At 37.9% G+C, this 25,811-nt stretch overlaps 5 protein-coding genes across 9 annotated transcripts; 3 read left to right on the top strand and 2 right to left on the bottom strand.

Annotated features, from left to right (window-relative positions):
• Window positions 1-502: 502 nt before the first annotated feature.
• Window positions 503-1,991, top strand: LOC117921445. Of its 2 annotated transcripts, none has more exons than XM_034839298.1 (3): window positions 503-924; window positions 1,151-1,240; window positions 1,326-1,991. In XM_034839298.1, exons 2-3 carry the CDS (start codon window positions 1,157-1,159, stop codon window positions 1,728-1,730), a joined length of 489 nt encoding a protein of 162 aa, XP_034695189.1. In that variant the 5' UTR covers window positions 503-924; window positions 1,151-1,156; the 3' UTR covers window positions 1,731-1,991. The 2 variants fall into 2 exon arrangements, with proteins under 2 accessions (XP_034695189.1, XP_034695190.1); XM_034839299.1 differs by lacking the exon at window positions 503-924 and adding an exon at window positions 932-1,039.
• A 615-nt stretch (window positions 1,992-2,606) lies between these two features.
• Window positions 2,607-6,603, bottom strand: LOC117921442 (pentatricopeptide repeat-containing protein At3g18020). 3 transcript variants are annotated; one of them, XM_034839294.1, is made up of 2 exons: window positions 5,786-6,603; window positions 2,607-5,241 (listed from the first exon to the last, which is right to left on the bottom strand). In XM_034839294.1, the coding sequence occupies exons 1-2, from the start codon at window positions 5,786-5,788 to the stop codon at window positions 3,205-3,207; spliced, it is 2,040 nt and encodes a 679-aa protein (XP_034695185.1). In that variant the 5' UTR covers window positions 5,789-6,603; the 3' UTR covers window positions 2,607-3,204. The 3 variants fall into 3 exon arrangements, with proteins under 3 accessions (XP_034695185.1, XP_034695184.1, XP_034695186.1); XM_034839293.1 differs by lacking the exon at window positions 5,786-6,603 and having other exon boundaries at window positions 2,607-3,048; window positions 3,157-5,595; XM_034839295.1 differs by lacking the exon at window positions 5,786-6,603 and having other exon boundaries at window positions 2,607-3,909; window positions 4,045-5,595.
• A 189-nt stretch (window positions 6,604-6,792) lies between these two features.
• Window positions 6,793-8,411, bottom strand: LOC117921443 (RING-H2 finger protein ATL3-like). Its single transcript, XM_034839296.1, has one exon. It carries the CDS (start codon window positions 8,028-8,030, stop codon window positions 7,116-7,118), a length of 915 nt encoding a protein of 304 aa, XP_034695187.1. The 5' UTR covers window positions 8,031-8,411; the 3' UTR covers window positions 6,793-7,115.
• Window positions 8,412-12,739: 4,328 nt separating this feature from the next.
• Window positions 12,740-19,087, top strand: LOC117922732. Its single transcript, XM_034840940.1, has 7 exons — window positions 12,740-12,943; window positions 13,882-14,310; window positions 14,433-14,485; window positions 14,990-15,027; window positions 16,398-16,716; window positions 17,421-17,734; window positions 18,172-19,087. The coding sequence occupies exons 1-7, from the start codon at window positions 12,931-12,933 to the stop codon at window positions 18,764-18,766; spliced, it is 1,761 nt and encodes a 586-aa protein (XP_034696831.1). The 5' UTR covers window positions 12,740-12,930; the 3' UTR covers window positions 18,767-19,087.
• A 1,030-nt stretch (window positions 19,088-20,117) lies between these two features.
• On the top strand, window positions 20,118-25,248 carry LOC117922733 (O-fucosyltransferase 36). 2 transcript variants are annotated; one of them, XR_004652533.1, is made up of 4 exons: window positions 20,118-21,668; window positions 21,991-22,240; window positions 24,415-24,652; window positions 24,931-25,248. XR_004652533.1 is itself a non-coding variant. In XM_034840941.1 (3 exons), the coding sequence occupies exons 1-3, from the start codon at window positions 20,425-20,427 to the stop codon at window positions 24,589-24,591; spliced, it is 1,671 nt and encodes a 556-aa protein (XP_034696832.1). In that variant the 5' UTR covers window positions 20,118-20,424; the 3' UTR covers window positions 24,592-25,184. The 2 variants fall into 2 exon arrangements, 1 of the variants encoding a protein (XP_034696832.1); XM_034840941.1 differs by having other exon boundaries at window positions 24,415-25,184.
• Window positions 25,249-25,811: the final 563 nt, after the last annotated feature.

The following is a 25,811-nucleotide window of genomic DNA, read 5'->3' as shown; positions in this document are numbered from 1 at the left end:
ACAATTTAGAGGCTAACATGTTTGACAAAATTTTCGGGAAAAAAAATTAGTTTTTGACTACGGTTCTTTCAAATAGCTTTTGGTTTTCAATTTTGAAAACCTCTAAGTATGGTAGAAATCTGTTAAGTATTCTCTATTTTTCAATTGTTTCTTCAAACATTCTATAAATAATAACTGAAAATATTTCAAGAACAGGTTTTAAATTCTGTACACCCACATCCGAGCAGCATAATGTCTAAAGGGAGAAAAAGCAGGAGGCATTGAGTGGGGAGAGTTTGTAGATGAAGTCGGTCAATACTTTGCTCCACCCACAGAAAAAGTAGCGTGAGAATCCGAAACATGCGGCGGACTTGATGCAATTCAACCATTTAATTTATTCCCCTCCATTATAATATGATTACAGAGTATATCTTGATCTATTCAAATTAATATTTTCCCTCCTCCAATATCAACTGTTTTCCATCCTGGTGATTATTAGCAAGGAAGGTAATCAGATATTCTAATACTAAACTGGTAATACATTAAACTGTTTTAATTGGCTCTTCCTTCACGGATGGGCAAACTTAGATTTGATTCTTTGTTAGTAGAGGCTGAGTTGTCTTGATGCTGATTTTTTTTTGGTAATGTGTGGATTGACTTTTACTGTGTTTCCATTCACTTCTCCTTTACACCACTCTCCTTTCCAAAAGCAAAACCCTAGTATAAATCAAAAAGAGAAAAGTTAAAAGGCCCTTGCCCCCTTGTTTGCCAATTCAGCTTGCTTTCTGTACTCTACAAAATATACAGACACTGATGTTTGATGGGGTTTTAATGGGGTGGTTGGCTTTGCCTCTTCCACCCATCAATCATAAAGTTGTTAGAACAAGATTTCTCTTTCTCATGTCATTTCTCTTTCAAGCCAACCATACTTGAAGTTAAGTAAACGTGAGTTGCATTCCATCTTCTTGTCTTTTGATCTCTCTGCCAGTGTCTGCTCCATTGGTTTCACTTCCTTTTAATAGATTTTGGGAGGATTCGATTATTCAATCTGTTGAAAGAGGTTTGCTTTTGGAAATGATTTGAAATCATCAAATTGAGACAGAACAAGTTCTTCTACTGGTTTGATTTTAGTTTTGCTTTAGTCATGGTAATGGGGTTCTGTTGCTTTCAGGCAAAGATGTTGAAATCTGCAGTGTATCCAAAATGTGAGGCGGGGGATTACAATGACCATGGTCTTGATCTTCAGGAGGACTTTTCACAGGTATTTAATACACTCTTTGTCAGCTTCTGCTACTTATCTCTAGACCTATGTGTACAGCCTTCTATATTGAGTCTGTTCATATCAGTTCTTGGAGGAAGCAAGAAGGCATGCAAGACAAGGAAATCCCCAGGGCCCATCACCACATGGAGATGAAGCTGGAAAGGGAAGATTGAGTGAAGAGAAAAGGAGCAAGAAGTCATGGAAAAGCACTCTGTTTTCATGGTGGAAAGCTGATAAAAAGAACAAGCCCAGTGTGGAACAGGTGCCCTGTTCTCGCATTTCTGATCCAAGACGCGGACATGTTTCTGGTCCAATTTATGGGAGCGGCAGGCGAACAGATAGCAAGCAGCGCCGCCCCACATCTGGCCCGCTTACTAGTCTCTTCAACCCCACAAGGAAAGCAGAAACTGATATTCCCTATGTGAGTCTTAACCAGCTGAGCAGTTCACATAGTGCCCAGGCCTATGGACCTGTTTACTTGGTAACGTGAAGAATCGACACCAGAAGGTTGGCAGAAGCCTGAAAATGTTGGTACATTGGAAAAACAATGGAAGTTTGGCGACAAGGAAGTGTAATAAGATAATTTCCATGGTGTGTAGAATCTGAGTGCCTGCTGTAATGGTTAAGCAATTGGAATGTCTGAAGGGAATACAGAGTTTGGAAATAGAGCCAACTAGGTTGGTTGGTTGAGTTCTCTTTAAGTTGCGCAAGAAAATCTCCAAGCAGTCTCTTGAGCTTCCATTTCATTTTTTCCTCTGTTTTGTTAGTGCATTTCTCTAACTTTCCCAGGATTTCTTTCTAATTTCGGGGATAATGCTGCATTTGCTTTTACTTTCTGAGATTTCTCAGAAACTAGATACAGAAAACGACTCAAAATTTTTGAAATCATCAAGCCATATTAGTCTAAGATCCAAACATACAAAATCACAGCCAGTAGTCTCTTGGGTGATAAAGATGGCAAGAAACCAGCCAGCAGGAGCCAGAGAGTAAAAGAATACGTAACCAAAAACATGTTTGATTTGTCCATTTCCCCACTTCATGTTCATATTATCAAGGAAAAAAGACAAACAAAAAAGGATGAGGAAGTTGGGAAACAGAAAAGTAGAAATAGGGCAAGCCAAATGATATAAGAGGGATGAGGAAGTTGTGAAACAGAAAGTACATACAAGATCATTCTCAGGCAAAAACTAGAGGAAGCTGAAATTCCTATTTTTTCCCCCCGAGTCCGATACGAGCAGTGTGGTCCGCCCATATCCTTCAAACCTTGAACATAACTATCAGAGAACTGTATAAATTGTCCAGTAAGATGAGGGGCATGTTCCACAAACAAAGGATTGAAAAGAGAGCATAAAATCGATCAGGTAAATAAGATAAGCTGGAATCCATTGATCCTTCATAAATGACCAAGAAGTTATGGGGCATATGCAGTTACAGAGATGACTGTAATCCTACAAGAAGTAGGATACTCGGACACACTGAAAAAGAGCAATTGATATCTTCTCCAGCAATGGACTACATTAGCTAATCTTCCATTCTAGAGAATCAAAAAATAGAAAGGAAAAAACCCCCATCCTTAGTCTTATATAAAAATTCTGTACCTGGCTGCTTTTATCTCCTTCGGTACACAGCCCACAGAAATTGAGTTGCAGACTAATTGGAACAAATATTGATATTCAGAAACACTCTTTGTAGATCTTTTCATTCAGTAAAATTTCTTAAATTAATAATTCCATGCTTTTACATCATGAATTCTTGCATCATCCTTTAGATGGATGGTATCTCCCAGCAATAGACGTAGCCTCCTTGACCTGACCCCTGACAGGAAACATCACATCAGGTCACTTTTTACATGTTCAGTGTCTGGATCCCTTTCTGTTTTTTCATTGATTTTGCTTCAGAAATTCAGATTTTCTTGCCTCATGCAAACCCTCTTTGGGTTGCAATGCTAAATCCTCAAGACAGAATCACTTCCCCACATTCCCATGTAATTTGTGAAGAATCCTCCAAGTCACAGCATCTGGGGTCAATCCATTCTTTTTCATTTCTTGAACAATTGCATAAGCTTCTCTCTTCGAACCTAACTTGCAAGCATGGTCGATCAAAATGTTATAGTTCACAACATTCAAAGTAACCCCGCAATCTACCAATTCATATAAGAAATCACAAGCCTCGTTCAATTTGCCTGAGCGGCAAAGCCCTTTGAGAATTGCTGCATAAACAAAGTTATCATGAACCTTTGATGGCCAGATAACATCATCCCAGAACCTCTTAGCCTCATCTATTTGGTCAGACTCAAATAATCCATCAATTATTATAGTGTAGGTTATAGTGTTAGCAGCTACCCCATCACTTACCATACTGTTAAAAACCTCCGTTGCTACATTTGCTTGCTGCAGCTTAAACAAACCATGAAGAACTGCGTTAAATGTTACAACACCAGGCTTAAAACCTTTTTCGGGCATTACTCGTCGCAATACATCAAGTGCTTCTTCAGATCTTCCGAGATTCAGTAAACCACAGATAATAGTGGTATAGGTCACAGAATCAGGAGCACAAAATTTTCCCATCACCATATCATCTAGTACTTTCAAGGCTTCTTCAACTCTCCCCATCTTGCAGAACCCATTGATAACTGTGTTCAGGGTAATCACATCAGGCTGGCATTGGGTCTGCAGCATGAAAACAAGCACATTCAGAAGCTCGGTTGGGTTATTCATAAGACAAAGAGCTCTTAAATAAATATTGTAGATCCTAGTTTGATCTACTCCTTCCTTGTTCAACATTAACTGCATAACTTCCCTTGCCTTGCAGAGATCAGCGTCACGACAAAGAGCTTCTAATAGAACCTTATATGTATGCTCTGACATCATGAACCCAAATTCAACTCCTTCCTTTAACAATTGATAAGCCCTCATACAACCACCCTCCTTGCTTAGCCCATGTACGATATAATTATAAGATACTAAGCTCGGAAAAAACCCTCGCTTTCTCATTATATAAACAATTCTGGAAGCCCCATGGTTCCTTCCACATCTACAAAGAGAGTCTATCATTTGCCCGTATGCAAATTCCTCGCTCACACTCTTCCCTTGAGGCATATCTTCTGCAATCCTGAACACTTCAAGAAAGAACCCTTCTTTGCATAGAGAATCAATGAGATTAGCAAAGGCTGCATTGTTCACAGATGGGTCATTCTCATCCATCATTTTCTGCCAAAGTTTGCACATCAGTTCCCTTCCACGTTCAACATCCCGCTTGCAAAGAACCCCTTTAAGCAATACACTATAGGTCAGTGAATTGGGCACTACTCCACTCTCAAGCATTTCGTCAAACAACTTCCATGCACTAGTCTCTTCACCAATTTTACAATAACCATCTATGAGAGTAGTGTAAGAAACCGCATTTGGGCAATGGCCCCTGCTCCTCATATCAAAAAACAATCCATGGGCTTCATTGGGTTGTGAAAACGAGCAAAGCTGATGTATCAAACGATTGTAGTTAATCAAAGAGGGCACAAATTCGGGTCTTACAGCGATCAAACCGCGAAAAACATGCAGTGTGGCATGTGGGGTACGAGAGTCAAGTAAGCGAGCAATGAGGACGTTGCAGGTGCGCTGGTCCGGGACGCAGTGAGAAGCAAAGGAGAGTAGAAAGCGATGGTGAGCTTCAGAGAAACGGTTGGCATCACAGAGAGCGTGAATTATGCTGCTAAGATTGAGGGAGTCGGGTCGGTAGCCTCGGAGGCGAAGCAAGTCCAGAAGGCGGAGAGCTTCGTCCACGTTGCGGTCGCGGGTGCAGAGGTTATGAATCTTTCTGCTCCAGAAAGCCTTGTTGATTATGCTTTCTTCTTCTTTTTCTTCTTCATGTTGTTGATTTGGGGTGGATTGAGCGGAGAAGAAGAATGCAAGAGGCAGAGTGTTTGCTGCTGATGGCAACTGTGGTACTTGGACCCGGCCCCTGAACCTAACCCCATCGATCGTCTTCCCCATACAAATCAAAAACTGCATTTCCCCATATAACAAGAATCAATATCTTGTCCTTTTGACATTCAATTCATAATTTTCAGTGACCAAATAAAATAGACAAGTTGTTGTTGTGTTTTGAAGAAGGAAAACACTTTCCATCTGTGTTTGGCAACATTTTATACATCACTTTTTGAAACAAATTTTTAATAAGAGTTCAATTTGACTCAAATACTGAAAATAACTTTCTCAATTAATTCACGAAGATAGCATCCCTCATGTTAGTTAGTTGTCTTCAAAAACCGGCATTAAAAACCAGTTGACAACAACATATTTTCAGAACAAATTTTTAAAAAGAGAAAATTCAAAATAATTTTTTAAATTAAAAAAGAGTTTTTTATTTTATAAAAACATAAAACTACGTTCAAGAACAATTTGGACACAAGCCCTTTCATTTCTCCAAGCTAATCCAAACAATCTTAAGTTAATAAAACTATCCCAAAACAATGAGTAGAAAGAACAAAATCACCAATTCATCAATCCACTGAATATGCCTAGAAGGTATAAGAAATTGAGAAACCACCATAATTCATGAATGCCACTACAGGACTTGGTGCTTGAGGAAAACAATTGGATTGAGCTGTAATCTCAGCCAAACAGTTTTCAAACAAAACCTTCCCAACATTTTTCATGATTTGCTGAAGAGCTTCTACAATGAACTTCCCAACTTTTCTGCATGATTCTTCTACCTCTGGTAGCTTTGGTCAATCAGAAGTGATCTCATTTGCCCAGACATTCGCATTCCAACCCATCATTTTCATGTCTGGCTCAGGAGAAACAAGAGACATTAGATGATATTTGATTGATAGAAGAGCTAATGCCAAACAAAGCCCAACAAAGTCTATAACAAAAGAGAGAATTTTCATATCCTTGCTCTTAGAAAATTTTGACATGAGAGTCCACATAAATAAGAATACTTGCAGTGAACACCAGAACTAAAGCAAAGTTGCTGTACTTTGATATAATAACGACAGAAGATCAAATAAAATCAAATCGAAACAATGAACTTCTACAGAACAATGCGAAACTGAAAATATGCAAATCCCACAAACAAATGCACAATGAATCATAAAATTGACTGGTAAGTATAACTTCCAAAAACAACAAAAAGATAATACCGCCATTCTTCGTAGTGTAAATAGGCTACCTCCATATGCAACAATGTCCACCGCTAGACAAGCCTGTAAGACCAATGACTTTAGCATAACTTATCAGGTTGTCGTTCAGGGGTTCTTAAGCTGCTAATAACAGTGAGTTGAATGAGTTTTTGTATTCAACAGAACTACAAGATTGTAGTATACCAAGTTCTAGATGCCTGCATCTCTAATGAATAACCAATTGTCTTGCACATACCAGTCCATCCCGTAAACAACAATTTTTGTATTCTTGGCAAGTATTAGTATCAAATTTGGAGTATCTGTTTGATACACATTGCATTTCAATTTAGTGGAATTTCAAGTCTCTGATGAAAAATCAAGCCCATATCTGAAAGTTTCTCCATCACAAGTAGTTTATTGTTAGAGAAATCAATTCCACTGCAGCAAATGTAAAGAGAATCTATATAGAGAACGAGGTTTTGAACAGTTCGATTAATAGCTTTACAACAGATGGATTGTCCATCCTCTCAAATGAAAGAAATCCTACTTTTGTTTCATAAGATACATTCTAGTATAAACAACAGATTGCAGAGATTTGAAGTGCTGCAGCTTCACCATTTCATCTTCAAAAAGAACCACCAAAAAATAACGAATGCTGGTCTACCTGAGATCTGATTATTTAACAATCTCAAGCTCTCGACTGGATTGTCATGTCCCAGGGGCAATGCTCGCAAATGGGGGGTGGGGGTGATGTTGTCAGACATCTAGAGTTGATTTTGAACTCTGTCCTCTCCCTCCTTGTTCAACATCAACAGAGCCGGGACTGCAAGGAACGACCCTTTTCTCCCTGCTCAAAAGCCTCTTCAATGACCTCAGTCTGGTCGTCATTGGCGATTTGAGTTCTTCCTCAGAAGTTCCCCCTGTGGAAGGCGACAAGGATGAAAAATTCTCAGCCGTCTGCCTGGGTATGTCAATCACCAACATCCCATCTGGCCCATTACCAGGGGAGACACAAGGGGGGTGAGAAGAAGCAGCGCCTTCTTCCAAGCACAATCCAGCAGAGGTGACCCGAGTCTGGTTTCCCCAAAACAAGATGTTTGTGGGGTAATTCGGAGACTCTAAGGAGTAGTCACCAGCAGCTGAACTCTCATCCGATAACTGAATAGCCTCCGGCGACTGGGGAGTGGTTGGGTCGGAGAGTACGGTCGCAACTAGGTTTCTACAAAGAGGGCAGGTGGAGTGGGATTGAAACCACATGTCGATGCATTCAACATGGAACCCATGGTTGCATTTGGGAAGCAACCGGGCTTTCTCGCCGGTGACGAGCTCAGACAAGCAAACAGCACATTCCAGACCGTCCTTGAACTCTTCAGGACGGAAGACCAGTACGGGTATGGAGCCAAGAATGGAAGGATCGAGGCCTCTGCGCATGGCGGGCAGAGCCGGGTCTTGGCCCGGGGCGAAGACGAAGCGGCGGCGGCGGCGGCGGCTACCACCAAAGGAGCTGCCTCTGTCTGCAGTTCTCCACCAGAACCATTTCGCGTAGAGATGCAGAAAGAGAACAAACACAACCACGAAGAAGAGAACTATTATGGCTACCACCATAATCTTGCCGCTCAGTTCCACGGCTGCGGAGTCGTCCAACGAGCTCGAATCAAAGGAGTCCCCCATCTTTGAACCTCTCTATGAATGAAAAATGGTGTAGAAGGGAGATGTGATTTGGGGATATGAAGCAGAGAAGCTTTAAATACGACGAGAAGAACAAATTGGACTTGTTCGTTGGTGGGATTGGGAGAATGGAAAATTCAGAGGCATTTAAACGAAAGAAAGTTCAAACAAGGAAACGCATTGAGGGAAGAGATGACGAGAGATGGGTCTAAATTCTACATTGACATGCCATAGAGTAAACACCAAACCTGTCCCCCTCTTTCTCTTCCTACTGCCTTCTCCCTTTGACTCCTCCCGTGGCCTTAGATTCTTAGAAGACGCAACCCAACCCCATTTTCACTCACGCAACTGCTCTTGCTCTTCAATTTAACCATCACTACCCATTTTTCCCACTTGGGCTTACTGCCCATTGTCTTCTGCTTTCTTCCCTCTCTTTATCCCCTACTTTGACTTTTGTGTACGAGGTCATCCATGTTTCCATTGCTGGTTTTTCCTTTTTGCCTTTGTGTTTTTTTTTTCTTAATGATGTAACGGTGATGTTGTTTCACTATGGGTGATCAGCATAGGTGGTATATTTTGTATAAAATTTACGTCCCCATCCATACCATCCAAGTTAAAATATTGATCGTAGAAAGTGTCCCATAAAAATCTCATCTCAGAGTATGAGATCATGGGATGAGTCAATTTATACATATGAAACCACCATCCGGTCAATGATTACTTTGATACTCTAATCAGACCTTAATACATTATACAAAATGAAAAATCTAATCCTACTAAATTGATACATCACGGTTAATTACTAAATGATGGTACCCATTTACAACATCGTGAATCGTGATATCAAAATCAATGTACAAAATGTCAAAATGACAAGACTAAAGTACAAAATAATTGAAGTAAGGTATAAAATAATAAAATCATACGTGAGATGCGACATCATTTGACTTATCATACTTTTTTATATATACCGGATTATAAATATCCTTATTATATGATCATTGATGAACTCATGTGCATATATAATAACCCAAGCCTTCTTTTTTCTGTGTGCAAATTGAACAAAACATGCTTTAGCAAAAGAGGGGGCGCAGCCCGCCATGTTGCAAACAACGTCAAAAAAATTAGCTTAACAGATCTCGTAAATTAATCGACCCTTGTTCAATGTACAAAATTCAAAAAGACAAAAGAGAAGATCTATTTTGGCCTAATTTAATTAGCCCATTGTAAAAGGCATTTTCACACTTTAAATGATTTAATATTTTAAATATTTTATACATTATCCTTGAATGGTGGACAAAAATCATTGGATAAGCATGCCAAGAGGGCTGCTCATCTGAACTCCGACTACAAACAAAATTATTATCAACCTCCTATCCATCTCCTTAGCCTCAACCTGGGCTGATTCTATGTTACCAAAAAAGCTTGATACCATATAGAAAAAAAAAAATGTATTTTATTTACTTCAGTCTCATTTATTTGCATATCAATAGATTAAATTTTGGATTGGATACTGTACCTAGTCAATACCTACTTTCTTCTTTATTGCCGAGTGAGAAAGAGGATGAAGCATATGAAGGCTACCCGTATTTTGGTTCCCATTCAAGCATCACAAATTCTTCTCAATGGGCACGACAGTTATTTTGGTTTTTCTAAGAAATAAAATAAAATAAAATAAATGATGACCCACACCACAAAAGCCGGTGACGTGGTGAGCCACCCTTGGTGCTTCTTGGGGCTTTGAGGTGGTCAATAAGGCGATGGTGGGTTTGTTGGTGGTCAGCGTCAATGTAAGAAACGACCAGGAAAGTCCTCCTTGTCAATTTCTGGTCTTCCTTTTTCTTCTTCCTTTTAGTTTTAGCAATCAACTTCCTTTTGAAACTCAAACTCAAGGAAGGGTTTAAAATAGTTATTACTAGTGTTGATTTTAGTGGGTTTTGAAAACAGAGAGTTATTAATAAATAAATAAGTTAGTTTAAAATAGTAATCACCTACGTTGATTCTAGTGGTTTTAGAAAGCTAAAATTATTTTAAAGAATTGTTTATTTGGAAGTGCTTTTGAAAACCTAGCAAAAGAGAAGCCTACATTTGCGGGCAAAACTTTTGAATTCTAATCATTATTTGGTTTAAGTAGGGAGGGTGGAGAGTCACTTTCAAATGAACATAATTGATTAATGCCTCTTTAGGCTCTCACACAGTCACACATGATCCAGCCCCGTGATTATTGAGATGTGAGAGACCCCATTTTAAGGTATAGATGCAAATGCAATCATAAAATATCATTCTGGGTTTTACAGGCAAGTGATTTAGGACAAAATGATGAAAGTATGTAATGATATTTCCTTGTCATTGCGGCCACAGGAGGGGGGAGGGTTCTGTGAATCAGACCATAGATGTGAACAGAGGGGGCCGTTCATAACTGACTTTGAAGTTTGAAAATTCAAAGGAAAAGGGTTCACGCGCGCCCACCGCCCTTTCTTCCTAGATTCGTGGCTCCATAAGTCAAAAGTCAGCCAACCTACCACCCACCCAACCATTGTGGCCATCGGAGGCTGAGGCTGAGTCTCAACCCTACCATCAACATAATTCACATGAAAAACAAGGTTGGATAGGGATTAGGGATCTACTGTCTATAGTCCAGAGACCAGCCGAAAGGGAAGATCCGGGGACGCCTTTGTCTGTTGGCGCCGTGGTTCTGAATCTTGTGATGGAAGTATGGAACCAATCCTTGAGCTTTAAGCGGGAAATGTTTTCAAAATACTTCTAAAAAAAAATAGTTTACTTTTAGTGCCTTTCCATATTTATATAATTAATATTTAAAATAATTCTAAAAAGATAAATAAAAATATCTAATTTTCTATTTTTAAGATAATTTTTTTATTTTTTATTTTATAAACATTTGTTTTTGGTTTTAATATGGTGCTAAAAGTCAAAATTTTAGAACATTATTATAAAATTTTGTTGAACATAAAATTACTATTAAATATGAAATATTTTTTCACTCTTATTAAAAAAAATGGTTGAATAAGCATAAAATACTTTATTAAATTATTAAAAACAATGAATCAGAGAGAATTTCTATCTTTCCCAAAATTCAACTCAAAGTTCATGAAAAACCCATGATTCATCAATTAATAATTCCCCACTTCACTATAAATTTTGTTTTAATTTGGACAATGAGGGGCCTAGTGAGGATTGAATTAATGGTTTGGGAAAGAAAGCTTAAGTGGAATCAAAATCATCATGTTTATTCTTATCCAACAAGCATTACTTAGTTTTGATCTTAATATTATCCAACTTATATATATAAATTACTAAAAGAAAAAATAAATAAAAAAGGAAATATATAGTGAAAAAATAATGAAAATTGAAAGAGAAATTATAATTTTTTTTCCTAAAAATAAAATTATATTTATAAGTTGCTCTAAATTTTACTTATATTTTTATTAAAAAAGAAAAAAGAAAAGGAAAATATTTTATTATTTGATTTTTTTTATTTTTTAAATATGAGAAAATTAATTTTTTCTTTTAGCAAGTTTTCAAATATGAATTCTATCATTTTAGCTAAATAAGATGTATTCTTTTGGACATTATTTTGATGGATTTTGGAAAAATGATAAATTTTTTGAATATTTAAAGTTGTTTCATTTTTTTTTTTAGAAAAACAATTTCAATGGGAAGTAGTCTCCAAAATTCCAAATTGTCTCGAAATATAATTTCTAACTATCATATATTTAAAAGTATTTTTTGAATTATTGTATTTTAAAAAATGACTATTCTTGATTTTCAAATCCCTTATTTTGAGGAATGTAAAGTTTTACAAATTGATGAATTTCGTCAAGTACTATATTCGGTATTCACGGGAGGCTACCAGGGCCCAGGCCGTTCAAATGCTTGACTTTTGAGTTTTGAACTTTTGACAAAAGTAGACGTCGCCATTTTTTATTTTTAAAATTTTAAATTATTATTATTTTTAATTTTTTATTGTAGCGTGTGGGCAGCATGGAGCATCCAGTCTAATAATTGATAATCATAACCCGACATGTTTTATTATGTGTTAATTTTAAATACAAATCATTTTAAATTGGTTTAAGTATCATTTCATTAACTTGCATTCATATGTTAGACTATCCTGGATCTTCAAACCTTCAGTGAAACCATCGCCCATCAAACTTGCTATGATATTACAAAAATAAATTATTTAATATTCTTATGCAATTTTCCCATAAATCAATAGCATTTAGATTTTAATTGCATTTCAAAAAAGCACTTTCAAGGTGGGTATTTGCAGAAAATATTTTAATTTTTTTATTAAAATATGATTATTTATAAAAATGAAAAAAAAATATATAATTACAATATTTCTCAAGAATATATTTTTAGATTTGTTTTTGTCAAGTATTGTGAAAATATTTTCAAAAAAAAAAAAAAGTATTTTACAACTCTCCTACGATGACATCTATTTAAGAATTTAAAATGCTCCTCGCCCCTTTTCCATATTTTTAAATATGTTTTAAAAATAAATAAAGTGATTTATTTTTAATCATTCCTATAGTTGTTTGTCAAGCGGGACATACAAAACCTTATCAATCGGACTCGGCTTAGTGGGCTTAGCCACGGTGGAGAAGCCTAACAGAATGGGCTTAAAATATCTTAGCCCAAGAGTGAGCCTATTTGTGAAGCTCTAGTCTTGGAGCTTGAATGTAATTTCGTTATCCAGCGTTTACAGCATTTTGGACAGTAGTGTGTGTGGCTCTCACTGTGCTCTCTCTTCCTGGGCGGCCTCTTCTCCTCTCGCTGCTTCGCTTCATCTACTCGCCTCTTTCTCCATCCCACTCCTACTTCCATGGCACCATTCTCTATCTCCATCTGAAGCATTTCACTGAATGACACCTCCCCATCCATGCCTTTATTAGGTACACGCCTCTTCTTTCTATTTCTTCGCGATTTCAATCTGCTAAAAATGTGAAAATTTGGTGATTGGAGCTCAATTGCTCCTTCACACAGCAGACCCGCGCATAAGGGTTTTGTGGGCATTTTGATTCTGGGCGCGCCTTCTCAAATTTACTTGGCTATTTCGTTGGGTAGCTCTATGCAAGTTTTAGGTTTTTTAATGTATCTGTAATGCACAAGTTTTAAATATTTTATTTCTCCCCTTTTCCTTTTTTGAAAAAGGAGCAGTAGTTCTGCTGAAGGTATAAGAATTTCGATTTGTTTTGATGGTTTCCAGCGGAAAATTTTCGGTATTGGTGTTTTTTTGGTATGAAAGCATTCTAGCCAAGATTGAAATGCATCGTTTGGATAAAAACTTGAAGGTTATGTTTGGTTGCAGAAAATTTGGGGGACAATGCTAGGAATGAAAATAGGAAAGAAAAAGCAAAAAAAGAAAGTTAAATTATATGGTTGCAGAAAATTACATGCATTTTACTTTCTTTTTTTCTCTTTTTTCTTTTTAATATAAGTATTAAAAAATAATTTGAAAATCTATAAACTTTTGTAACTAATTTTAATTTTCTTTTACCATTTTTTTTATGGTAAATCATTCAGGAAATTTTATTTTTCTTAGCATTTTTTTCCCTTTGCCTAGTACTTTTTGATATTGTGCCTGAAGTGCCAAAATAGGCCTCAACACACAATGGAAATAACATAAGATTTTGAAGTAAATTTGGATATACGTAAAAGCAGCATTAAAATGTGGAAGAGAAAAAAAAATTTGTATCATTTACATGGAACTCTTAGCAGAAAATATGACGGAAATAACATAGATTTTTTTGGAAGAAAAATTTGTGGTCTTAGGAGTCCCATGTTGATAATTACTGAGGACATCTTTCTTATGTTGCTATTTGTTTGGCAGATATTGCTACAGCACAGCCTTCTTTCCAAAATCATTTAGTTACACTGAGTGCTCAAACCCTCATTCATGGTAAGGTATCAGGTAAATTTGCCTCTGGACCTGAGAAGAGGTTGGCCTCTGCATGGAAACCCTTCCAGATCCCCAAAAAAGTGGACTTCAATGTTGGGCTTCTTGAGGCGCGGTGGGGCAAATTCCTGATCAAGGCAGTTGCTACTCTTGAAGCCAAGTGCTCAGTTCAGGGTGAAGGTGGGCAAAAAGGTTACAACAATTTACCCTTGGGTGTTGATTCAAGACCCCCAGGTAATCCAATTCAGTCCTCAAGTGAAGAGTACTCTGAACTGGACGAAAGAGAAAGGTTGAGACGAATGAGGATTTCTAAAGCAAATAAAGGAAACATACCATGGAACAAAGGAAAGAAGCACAGCGCAGGTAACTGAGTACTGGTTGAACTATTTATCACTCTATTCGCAATAGTATTGCATTGTAAATTTAAATATCTTTAATTTTGTGCAACCTATAAAAAAAATATATTTTTCTTTAATTTTGTGCAGAAACCCTTCAGCGGATCAGAGAGAGAACTAAGCTTGCCATGCAGGATCCTAAGGTGATGTCATGTAAGAATTATTTTACACATTTCCTTGGTATAACCTTGATGAAGTAGAGGATAAACTCAATTTCATAACTAGAGCCACTTCTTGAGGTTCATATCAGGCTTTTGCTTAAGCCCCCATTTATTCCTTATGTGCCACACACAAACTGATGGAAAAAAACATTCAGTTACTGTATGCCATTTGAATTATGCCTTTGTTCATAGTTGGACACGCATGCAATAATATAAAGGTCACTTTCTCCATAGGATAAAAGCACTTTCAGTTTCGCCTAAATTTGAAACAACTGTGTCAACTTGTTCAGTTTGCAGTCACCTTAGATCCTTACCTTTTAATCAACCAATTCAATAGGTGAAGTGAATCTGTGATGCTTTAGAATTATGAGGTAATCAGCAGATTATGTATTTGATGAAGAGGAGACAAGGGTTGTCATGATTTAATTGTTTTCATTAGAATCTGATTGGATTGTTTATTTCTTTTAACAAAATTTTGCCATGCAGGTTAAGATGAAGTTGGTTAACCTGGGACATGCTCAGAGGTGGGTCCTGTGCCTTCCATCTTTGTTCTCTTGGATTTGTTAAATGAATGTCTCAAGTATTATAGTCTGAACGTCAAATTTCCAGTAGCTATCATTCTAAAGTTCTTGCTTTTATAGTTTTGCCTTGTAATGAAGTATATGATATTTTTTTTTTCATTTAATCTCCAGTGGCTTGCCCTATAAAGCCATGAAAGAGGACGTGAACCAATTGAACTGTCTATGGTAGGTTCTCATGTAGAGGAGTTTAATCATGTAGATGGTGAGATGTACAACTCAGAGATAGAAGTGAGTAGGCTTATAAAGGAGTCATAAAACGAATGAAGCAGGGGGTCTTGAGGGTTGGGGTCCTTGGAACACTCTAAGGATCTTAGAGACTTCCAAGCGTGGGTTTAGAATTCTTAGAACTTAGGACCTTGTGCTATAGCTTATGGTGTTTGAACCCCTTAACTGGTGGCCAGTTGAGCCTTGTATAAAGTAATGGAGGTCAAGAGAATGTAAGGTGCTTGGGGCCCTGGCTTTGCCATATTCAGGCCTCAGGATTCAGAAAATCCTGGACTTCATGTTTTGTCATAGATGATACTTGTTCAGGCCTTTTGGTGTTCAGACCTGATTGGGACTGATAACTATTCTATGACAGAGGCAGGTCTCTTTTCCTCTCCGGTGCTGGTGATGTAAGTGCCTGACTTTTTGTTTCTGTCCAGCTGTGACTTTGAATCTTCCATTCATAGCCACCAAGTTAAGGCCCTCAAACCTTTCCAAGAAGACTTGGTGGTGGGTGGTTTGCCCCACCTGTAAGGCACCAGTCCAACTTTTGTACTCCCTAGCACCTGTTTCCAACTTGGACAAGAAAATAAGCATCAGGCACTGTATCTTGGGTGCCTAAAAATGGGCCTTCAAGAAAGGGGTCTCTTGGGTAACCACCAGAATGGCAGCTTCTGTTGTTATGGGCATCCACCTGAGCTGTTAGCATCCATGCCAAGGTTATGGTCACTTAGCATAGGATGGTCTAGAACCCCTCCTTTTTTCAGTTTCACAGGTGACATCACCACATGGGTGCCTGACTGTGGCACATAATACTCTTGCCTGCATAGCTTAGTTTAATTGATCCATGTGTTGGGTCAGGATTGGTTACTGGAGCCTACAATGGTATTTCTTTTTTCCTTTTAAGTTTGTTATTTTTTCTTTTTGTTCAAATTTGAGCTATTGAAATATGGAGAACTAGAACTCAGCTTCTTGATACCTCCCAAACTGGCTTGTACTAGGTTCTTCATTAAGTTCTGGAGGTTTGAGTTTTGAAATTTTGATTTATGTTTTTTCCCTGTATATTCCACTACACTTTTTTTACTGACTTGTTTTAATGGATTTTGCAGCGAAGAGACAAGGGTTAAAATTGGGGTTGGAGTGCGAATGGGATGGCAGAGACGCCGTGAGAAGCGGATGCTGCAGGAAACCTGCTATTTTGAGTGGCAGAGCTTGATTGCAGAAGCTTCTAGAAGAGGCTATGCTGGTGAGGAAGAGCTTCAGTGGGATTCCTACGATATCTTGGATGAACAGCTTGAGCGGGAGTGGTTAGAGAGTGTAGAAGAAAGAAAAAGGATGCCTAGACCAAAGGGTAGCAAGAGAGCACCTAAGTCCCCTGAGCAAAAGAGGAAAATTTCAGAGGCCATTTCTGCCAAATGGTCTGATCCTGTAAGAACTTATCATGACATTTTGAACGGTCTTGAAAATTCTCTAGCAGAATGTGGGTTGTTTCATGATGATCATAGCTGCTATTCCTATAGGTCTTCCATAGAAAATCAAACTTTTACAAGGAGTAGCCTGATAGAATACTAGGAAATTGTTTTTCTATCAACTAATGGATGCATAATCTTTCATTAACACCTCAATGCCATTGGTGGATCATATTATTGGTCATGGATAATTAGGTTCCTTGGATTTATCAGTGGAAAGTCAAATTATGGTCTGAACATGATGATAAGGCATAATACCCTTCCCTCTTGTCTATCCCGAAGATTTAGTACTCGTGCTATTTTCTAGCTCAATAGAATCCAACCTGTAAAAACAGGTTAGAACAGAATAATCCTATCCAAAATTTGGCCCAGCTTTTGAACATAACAAATATACAAATGTGCTTGTTATGCTCCTCTTTCAACCTAAAATTGAGGACCTGATTCATTTTGCCGCCCTTAGTGTCCTATATCTGCAGTCAACTGGTTGCTGTGAAGAATATCTAATTTTATGCTAGACTAAAGTCCCTCAGGACCGAATCCTTCCTCACTTGTTTCAAGCTGATACTGAGTATTTTCAATTCGGTCTTTCTAATTTTACCGATTATTTCATAGCATTGTGCCTAACCATTGTTTGTTGAAAATGTACTTTTCTTCTCCTACTAGGCCTACCGTGAACGGGTCTGCTCTGCCCTGGCTAAATATCATGGAATACCAGAAGGAGCTCCAAGAAAGCCAAGGAGAAGGCCAAGTGGTGACACACAGTCCACAAGGAGTCCTGCGAATAAAACAACTAGTCATATACTTGATTCTGCTGGGAGTGAAACTAAAAGCCAAAATCAGAAAACCAGGTTGAAGAAAAGTAATTCACCGATGTATAAGGATCCTTTGGCAAATTCCAAATTAGAGATGATAAAGAATATTAGAGCTCAGAGGGCAGCTGCTGAAACCAAGAAGACCGAAGCTATTGAACGAGCAAGGTAAGTTTGTTTACGTTCACTTTCATCCATGGGTTAAAAATGAATAGAAAACTGCCCTGCACCATCAAATTGACAATGCAACACCCCCTAGACATTATTTCAGGCTGTAGATGCACGGATGTGCTGATTCCATTGGTATTAAAAAGTTAAGCTCACTTGACATTTGCAACTCTGTCATGGATTCTTAATCATAAAAATGTGATGGCAGAGTGCAATCTTCAGCACACTTATGACACTTCCAGGATTACCCAAGCCCTGGAACTTTAGTGTCTTCTTTTGTAGGAAATGCTGGGCAAAATAGACCTATTCAATTTCCCAGAGCTTCTTATCTTTCTTTTGATGCTATCGATTCCCCACTGGCACATTAGGCTAGTTTTATAAGCTACTTCACGGGTCACCAAGCAGCTTTGTTTTTGTGTATCAATGATATTCTGCAGGCTATTAATTGCTGAAGCTGAGAAGGCAGCAAAGGCACTTGAGGTAGCAGCAACAAGGAGTCCTCTTGCTCACGCTTCCCTCATGGAAACCAAGAAGCTTATAGCTGAAGCAATTCAATCAATTGAATCCATAGAAGCAGGGCAGATCTCCTCCCATGAGAACAGCAGAGACCCTTCATTTTCCTCAGCTGTACCAGTAAACCATGTTGAGAAGGAAATGGATGCGGGAATTGAAGGCCTGAACCAAGCAGATCAAAGAAAAGTAAATGGGACTAAAACCCTGGTATCAAGTAAAAATGACAATGAGGACTTTGATTTTGGTAAGTTCACCTGGCAGGATCTACTGAATGGCGACATGGAGCTTCTCTCAACAAGCTCCAGTGGGTATGGTTTGTCCCCTCTGGATTTGGACAGTCTAATAGGTTCAACAAAGCAGCTGGATCAACAACCAAATCTAAATGTCGAACGGGAAGACAACCCACTACCCAATGGAAGCAAACTTAAACCCAGAAAAGAGGCAGCACCTGCTAATTCAGTAACTACAACTAAGAAATGGGTTCGCGGGCGGCTCGTCGAAGTGGCAGAAGAGGATTAGGAGAGAGAGTCGGTTCAAGGAACACTGAAGCTAAATTTTATCTCAGCTTTTAAAGTGTAGTCCACATAATGCAATTCTTGATCATAGCTGTTTCAAACTGAATAGCCTCCCAGTCTTGGCACATCAAAGTTGATTTCTTTCATCCTCTTCTTGTCTGGTGAGGTTCATGTCTATGGCCGATTATGTTTCTTGTTATATAATATGTTTACAAGAATTTTGATCAAATAACAGTTCTGGCAGCATTAATAGTCCTGAATCTACTGATATTGCTCTTGTACATGCTATTTTATTTGAATTTTGAACTGGGTTAGTTCTTTGTTTCATCCGAACTCCTAGATATTGCCACATTTTTATATTAACTTGGCGGATGGCACATACAATGAACTGGTGAAAGAAGTGAACTTCTGGCTTGAAATAGTGTTTTTCATACAAGGGTCCTCATAATCGAAGTCATAGTAAGTAGTGATAGAACAATTCTACATGCAGGTTATGGTGGTGATCACTGATCACTTAGTGGGAGAATCAGACTCTTGGGGGTGGTTGAGTTAGGAATTGGGATTCCAGAGTCTTCCCTTTTCTTTTCCTTCTTTTCTTTCCCTCTGTTGATCTCCATCTCCACTTCCTCCTTCTGGAATAAAGACAAAACCAAAAGTAGAGAGTTAGATGAAGATTAGCAGTTGAGACTCGCCTGCATTTTTGAAGAAGGTTCAAAGCTGAATGATGGGGAAGAGCAATCCTTTCTTTCTATATCGGGAGTGGAAGCATGGACCGCACCTACGTGGCCTCTTTGTTATAGGCGTGGCGCTCTGTCATCATTTCGGTGGTGAGTTGGGTGCTTGGCTTGTTTTTATCTAGCGAAAATTATTGAAAAGGGTTACATTTTAAAATTTTTATGTTATTGCTTATACTATTAATATTATCATGATAATAATTATTTTATTATAATATTATATTATTCGCCTCATATATTGAATATGTGTTGTATGTGATTTTTTGTAAAGAACTTAAATGCTAAAAATAAAAAAATCTAGTTTTTAGGAGATGCTCGAGGTTATCACGCAAAGTCATGAACAGGTCAAACTATATATATATATTAGACATTATTTATATAAAAGTTATATATATATTTTTTAAGAAATAACTTATTGATATGAAAATAAATAATAAATAAATAAATAATTTAAACCTATAAAAAAAATCCAATGTACAAAAAAGTTCCTGCACTTTATCTTTTTAATTAAAAAATTGAGTAAAATTTTCTTATTTATCTTCTAAAATTAATTAATTAATTAATTAATCAATATAAAAGAAGCGGAGTCGGGACGGGCAACGGCCAATGGTTGAAACGTCTTGTAGTGGTGGTGGATGGGGTTTCAGTTTTCACTATCACCCACCGACATCCCCAACTCCTTTCATTCCTTGCTTCCGAAGCCCCCTGCCACCCTCCCCGTTACAAATCACAACTTGAATCTGATTCTAAGTCCAGAATTCCATCCAATCCTAACCCCACCTCCACCTTCCCTCTCCCCCTACGGCCCACATCTTCATCATCGCTCTCTACCACTTTCCTCTTTGATTTTCTAAATACATACATGAACTCACTCTCCATTCTTTGAAATTTAATTGGGCCTTTGGGCATTTGGGCATTGCATTTCGAAATGGAGAGGGAATCTTCCGACGATGAGGAGGATCGACAAAACCTTATCGACGAAAATGAGCGGAAGCTCCCTCATCGATCCGGCTTCCAGATCGAGGATTTCAAGTCTAGACTTTCTGCTCATCGTTTCTCCTTTAATAAGAGGTACCTCTTCGCCATCTTCCCCCCTCTCTTCATCCTCCTCATTTATTTCACCACAGATGTTCGAAACTTATTTACCACCAATATTTCCATCGTTAAAGCCGATTCTCCCACTGATCGTATGAGGGAATCCGAATTGCGAGCTTTGTATTTGTTGAGGCAGCAGCAGTTGAGTCTCTTCTCTCTTTGGAACCATACTGCATTTGCTGATTCCGCGCCCATTCCTTCTAATTCCACTCTTGATTTCTCTACACGGCAGGTTCTTCTCTCCTCTGCCGATTTTAAATCTGCTCTGCTGAAGCAGATTTCGTTGAATAAAGAGATTCAGCAAGTCCTCTTGTCGTCTCATCCATCTGGGAACCTGTCCGAATTGGTGGACGACAACGGGGATCTCAATTTCGGGGCTTTCAGTTTTAATAGGTGTCCAAAGGTTAATCAGAATATGTCCCAGAGGCCAACCATAGAATGGAAGCCGAGATCTGATAAGTATCTGTTTGCAATATGCTTGTCTGGGCAGATGTCCAACCACTTGATTTGTTTAGAAAAACACATGTTCTTTGCAGCCCTCCTCAACCGCATTTTAGTTATTCCCAGCTCCAAATTTGATTATCAATACAATCGGGTACTTGATATTGAACATATAAATAATTGTTTGGGAAGAAAAGTGGTAGTCACATTTGAAGAGTTTACCGAATCTAAAAAGAACCACTTACACATAGACAGGGTTATATGCTATTTCTCACTGCCACTGCCTTGCTATGTGGACGATGACCATGTTAAGAAGCTGAAGTCATTGGGAATTTCAATGGGTAAGCTTGAACCTGCTTGGGCTGAGGATATCAAAAAGCCAAAGAAAAGGACAGCCCAGGATGTCCAGGCTAAATTTTCTTCGAATGATGATGTTATTGCTATTGGTGATGTTTTTTATGCTAATGTGGAGGAAGAGTGGGTCATGCAACCGGGTGGTCCCCTTGCTCACAAATGTCAGACTCTGATTGAACCAAGTCGTCTCATTATGCTCACTGCCCAACGTTTTGTTCAAACATTCTTGGGGAAGAGTTTTACTGCTCTCCATTTTCGACGACATGGGTTTCTGAAGTTTTGGTATGCTTTTCATTGGCTTTACTTTCTTGCTTTAATTTCTAAAGAACATGCTTTTATTATTTTATGTTTGACAGCATGGAAGCACGGTTGTCGTAACAATACATGAATTGCATTGCTGATTTTGTATTAAATAGTTTAGCCTTTGAGAGTCGAAGTTCAATTTCCATTTTTTTTTTTCAGTTCTCATGATGGGAATTTCTAAATTTATCTACTAAGCAGTGCAAAGTGGGGCACAGAGAGTGTATAGTGTCTGAGTTGGTGAACTTTTGAACAGAACTTTGCCATCAAAATTTATCTCTAACATTCTTGCTTATTTTGTCAGTAATGCTAAAGAACGAAGTTGCTTTTTCCCCATTCCCCAAGCTGCAGACTGCATTAGTCGTGTGGTTGAGAGGGCCGATACACCAGTCATCTATCTTTCCACAGATGCTGCTGAAAGTGAAACTGGTTTACTGCAGTCTCTGGTTGTCCTGAATGGGAAGCTTGTGCCACTCATTAAGCGACCAACCCGTAATTCAGCAGAAAAATGGGATGCTTTGCTCTACAGACATGGCCTTGATGGAGATTCTCAGGTCAGACTGTGCTTTCTTTTTTCTTTCATCTTATACTTTCAAGCATAGTTACCTGATTGGCAATCATTCCACTCTTGAAGTTTCAACTGGTCATTTCAAAATTATGCCACCAATGGGTTTAACCCTGAATTTGTTGGTTTTGCCAAAGGAATTGCCATGTGATATGCAATCTCTTGAGGCCTATCCAAAAGATCAGTCTGTGGGATATATGGTACATGGAGGCCATGTTAGTGTTTAGGTGTGGATTGTGAAGGAGAAATCTTCATGGTCCTACCAAAAAGCATGTGAGGGATGAAGCACCATCATCACATCTGGTAATGTCCTTTTAGCTGCCATGTCTTTTGGAAGAACATTGGCTTGAGTATCTAAATCCCTAACTCATTAAATTCTTCTTGGGAGAAGAAGTGTTTGTCCACATTGAGCCCAGTCCTGTGTTCATCTGTGCAAAAGTGCAGATCCTTTTCGGTTTGCAATTGCTCCATTGAAATTTGATCTCCAATGCATGTTAAACAATCCAAGCTTTGTTTGCTAGAACATATTTTCAAACTAAATTTTTGAAAAGAAATTAGTAAGATGTCAGAATTGTGGATGAAGGGGAGTCTTATTATGGACATTTGATAAAATGATAGTTGCAGAACCTTTAACATAGTTGAGAATTGTTAAGATTGAAAAATATGAACTGAGGCTGCAGTTGAAACATGTTTCAACAACTTACCACTTCAATTTAATAATTATCCGTTCCATCCTTCTGCTGTGTTGCCAATGGCATTAGGAAAAAAAAATAAAGAAATTGTGGCTTTAGAAGCTTTACCCACATAGGGAGGAGCACCCAAATATTTAATGGAAAACATTTTCTGATAAAAACCAGTAGCCGTTGGATAATTTGAGTCCAAACATGGCATTTCTTAGAAGAGTAATGGAATTGTGTTTCTCTACATTTGCCAATTGGGCCAAGGATTTTCAGTAGTCATGGATATCTTCATAAAGTTAGAGATGGTCCTTGTACTACTTCCATATATAAAAATGAGTGAATTATGGAGTTACTGGATATAAAATTGGGTCTCTTTGACGCCCCTTAGATGCGTAAAAACTATCCAGGACACCTTGAAATTCCTCATCAAACCCATGACTCGACACTTCTTTAGCTATGATAAACAAAGTTTAGGGAACACAGATCTTCGTTTGGCTCAAATCCTAAGGAGAATGGTGGTTTTGGAAGAGATATTCAAAGTAACATTTAGAAGTGCATGATACAATGTCACTATAGGAGTCTTTTGTAAATATGCTTGTTCTCCAACATATTTTTTGATGAAAATTGAGTTGGACACTTTGGTAAGTGTCTTAACCAGTTCTAGAAACAGGTGGGAATGGATGTGTTTTAAAAATGTCCAATCTATGAATTGGCAGTATGGAAGGGAGGCTTTTTGTTCTTTTCCCTCATCGCTACTAGGTGTTTTTTTGTATACTACATGTGTGCTTTGTTATGTCTCTTTTGAGGGGCCTTTAATACATGTTTTCCCGTTTGCCTATCGAAACAAAATTGACGGTGGGGAGAAGTGTCTTACATTATCATATAATGTAAGGAACATTTGAAGCTAGTTAAGGCTAGATCTTCATAGCTAAATTTGTAGCTGTTAAAGACCTTCCAAATATTTTGAACTTGGCTACCTGAATCTTTTGGCTGCATGAATCCTATTTCTCAATTCAGCTCTATGTAGTAGTCCCAGAACTTCTGCCAAATCCTTTGCCATCATATCTTCTCTTGCCACTTAATGTTCTTTTTGGGCTAGGGTTTCTTTGTTTGCTTGATTTCCTTTCTCCAATTTGAATAAGGATAATGCTACAGTGTCACCCTCATATATTAAGACAATGATTCAAGGTCACTCAGGTACACACGCTGTTAAAGTTTAAAAAGGTGAGATTGGTTGGCTTTATCAGTGGAAAGTGAAGATTGAAATTTGAGCCATGAACCAAAATTAAATCTGTTGGAATGGGGTCAAAAAGTATCCCCTTCAAAAGTCTGATCAGGCTTGTGTATGAAAAACAGTGGTTGTGTTGCATTATTAACAAGCATAAATGTTGTCGTTTGGCTTTTGGAAAAAATATTTTTTAAGAAAATTTGAGAATTTATTGGTTATTATTCTTATAATTTTGGTAATTTTGTTATATTGCAGGTGGAAGCCATGCTGGATAAGACAATTTGTGCTATGGCTAGTGTGTTCATTGGAGCCCCTGGTTCCACTTTCACAGAAGACATTCTGCGGCTCCGGAGGGGCTGGGGGTCTGCATCACACTGTGATGAGTATCTCTGCCAAGGTGAACAGCCAAACTTCATAGCAGACAATGAGTGAAGACAAACAATAGAGAGATTGGTGATATCTCATGTTAGGTGAATTTGGCTGCCTTCACTTGGTACGCATTCATTCTGTTAGTTCAGCAGGATGATTGGATTTCCAATTGGTTGAGTTGCTCAGATTGCCATCAACATGTATTAGTAGTGTATGATAATAGCATATGCCTTTTTCCCAAATGTTCTTTCATACACCTCTTTTTATTTTTTAAGGCATGTTTTGTCAGTCATATTTTTTATGCACCTGGTGCTAGTGAATTCAGGCAAGGAATTATTTGTGATGTAAATCGACTGATGCTCACTTTTGAGAAACAACTTTTGGAATTGTTATGTTGTGAAGGTAAAGACAAGAGGGCCCATTGGGAAGGAGTATTGTAATGGCAAATTGTGCATGAACGAACTGCAGCTGGGTGCAGGGAAGATGCTTTTGTAAAAACATATGAGCCACCAGCCACATGTATATAGCATTATACTCAATTTGGGTTATAAGGCTTTATCGATGTCTTTGGAAATGGGATTAGAGAACTACTCTTTTTTAAGTGTTTGTAACAGAGGGTAATTCTATGGTATGGTATCGAAATGGTCCCATTTCCTAATGTTTTCGTTTAATAGTTTAAATTTGATTGTACAAATTAACAGCTCACAAGTTGGGTGGATACCTCATCACTCTTTTTTTTTTGTAATATTAATCATGCTCCACTCAATTTCTGTAGCATAAATATTGATATGAATAAATGGAAATTAGATCCTGAACTTTAAATTAAACCTCTTTCTCAATCGAAATGTATTTGCATTTTTTTATATATATCTATCGAAAATGGATCATTAATTAGATGTTTATCATTGTCAATGTGTCATGTATGTGTTTTCAAAAATGTTTAGATTTCATATTAATATCCACCAAACAAAAGATTTAAACCATATCATTGAATATATGTAAGGTAAATAAGGATACGAATGATGATATTTGTACCACTTGATTGGTGGTGGTGACGGAAGTATACTACGTGATGTCATTGTTTCGTATTTCATAAGATTGATCTCATTTATACTGTCGTTGGACGTTGGAGATTCGATTAATTAGTGGAATAGAATTTTCCTAATGAATGAAAAATAAAGAAGGGCACGTGGGAACTGACTCACAGTCCATCGGCTTCGTGACCTCACTTTTATTACCATTTTTATACATTTCCAACAAAAAAAAATTAAAAAAGAAGAATT

This window comes from Vitis riparia, chromosome 9 (assembly GCF_004353265.1).
Source record: "Vitis riparia cultivar Riparia Gloire de Montpellier isolate 1030 chromosome 9, EGFV_Vit.rip_1.0, whole genome shotgun sequence".
NCBI classification, from domain to species: domain Eukaryota; kingdom Viridiplantae; phylum Streptophyta; class Magnoliopsida; order Vitales; family Vitaceae; genus Vitis; species Vitis riparia.
Note: the sequence above shows the minus strand (reverse complement) of the source record. Positions and strands in the feature narration are given on the sequence as shown.

Excerpts from the sequence above, each read along its gene's own strand:
- LOC117922733 (XM_034840941.1), top strand. The coding sequence starts at position 20,425 with ATGGAGAGGGAATCTTCCGACGATGAGGAGGATCGACAAAACCTTATC. Across the intron at positions 21,669-21,990 it reads CATGGGTTTCTGAAGTTTTG|TAATGCTAAAGAACGAAGTT; the intron begins GTATGCTTTTCA and ends TTATTTTGTCAG. Across the intron at positions 22,241-24,414 it reads GCCTTGATGGAGATTCTCAG|GTGGAAGCCATGCTGGATAA; the intron begins GTCAGACTGTGC and ends GTTATATTGCAG.
- LOC117922732 (XM_034840940.1), top strand. Across the intron at positions 15,028-16,397 it reads AACCTGGGACATGCTCAGAG|CGAAGAGACAAGGGTTAAAA; the intron begins GTGGGTCCTGTG and ends TGGATTTTGCAG. Across the intron at positions 16,717-17,420 it reads CTGCCAAATGGTCTGATCCT|GCCTACCGTGAACGGGTCTG; the intron begins GTAAGAACTTAT and ends TTCTCCTACTAG.
- LOC117921445 (XM_034839298.1), top strand. The coding sequence starts at position 1,157 with ATGTTGAAATCTGCAGTGTATCCAAAATGTGAGGCGGGGGATTACAAT. Across the intron at positions 1,241-1,325 it reads TTCAGGAGGACTTTTCACAG|TTCTTGGAGGAAGCAAGAAG; the intron begins GTATTTAATACA and ends TGTTCATATCAG.
- LOC117921443 (XM_034839296.1), bottom strand. The coding sequence starts at position 8,030 with ATGGGGGACTCCTTTGATTCGAGCTCGTTGGACGACTCCGCAGCCGTG.
- LOC117921442 (XM_034839293.1), bottom strand. The coding sequence starts at position 5,247 with ATGCAGTTTTTGATTTGTATGGGGAAGACGATCGATGGGGTTAGGTTC.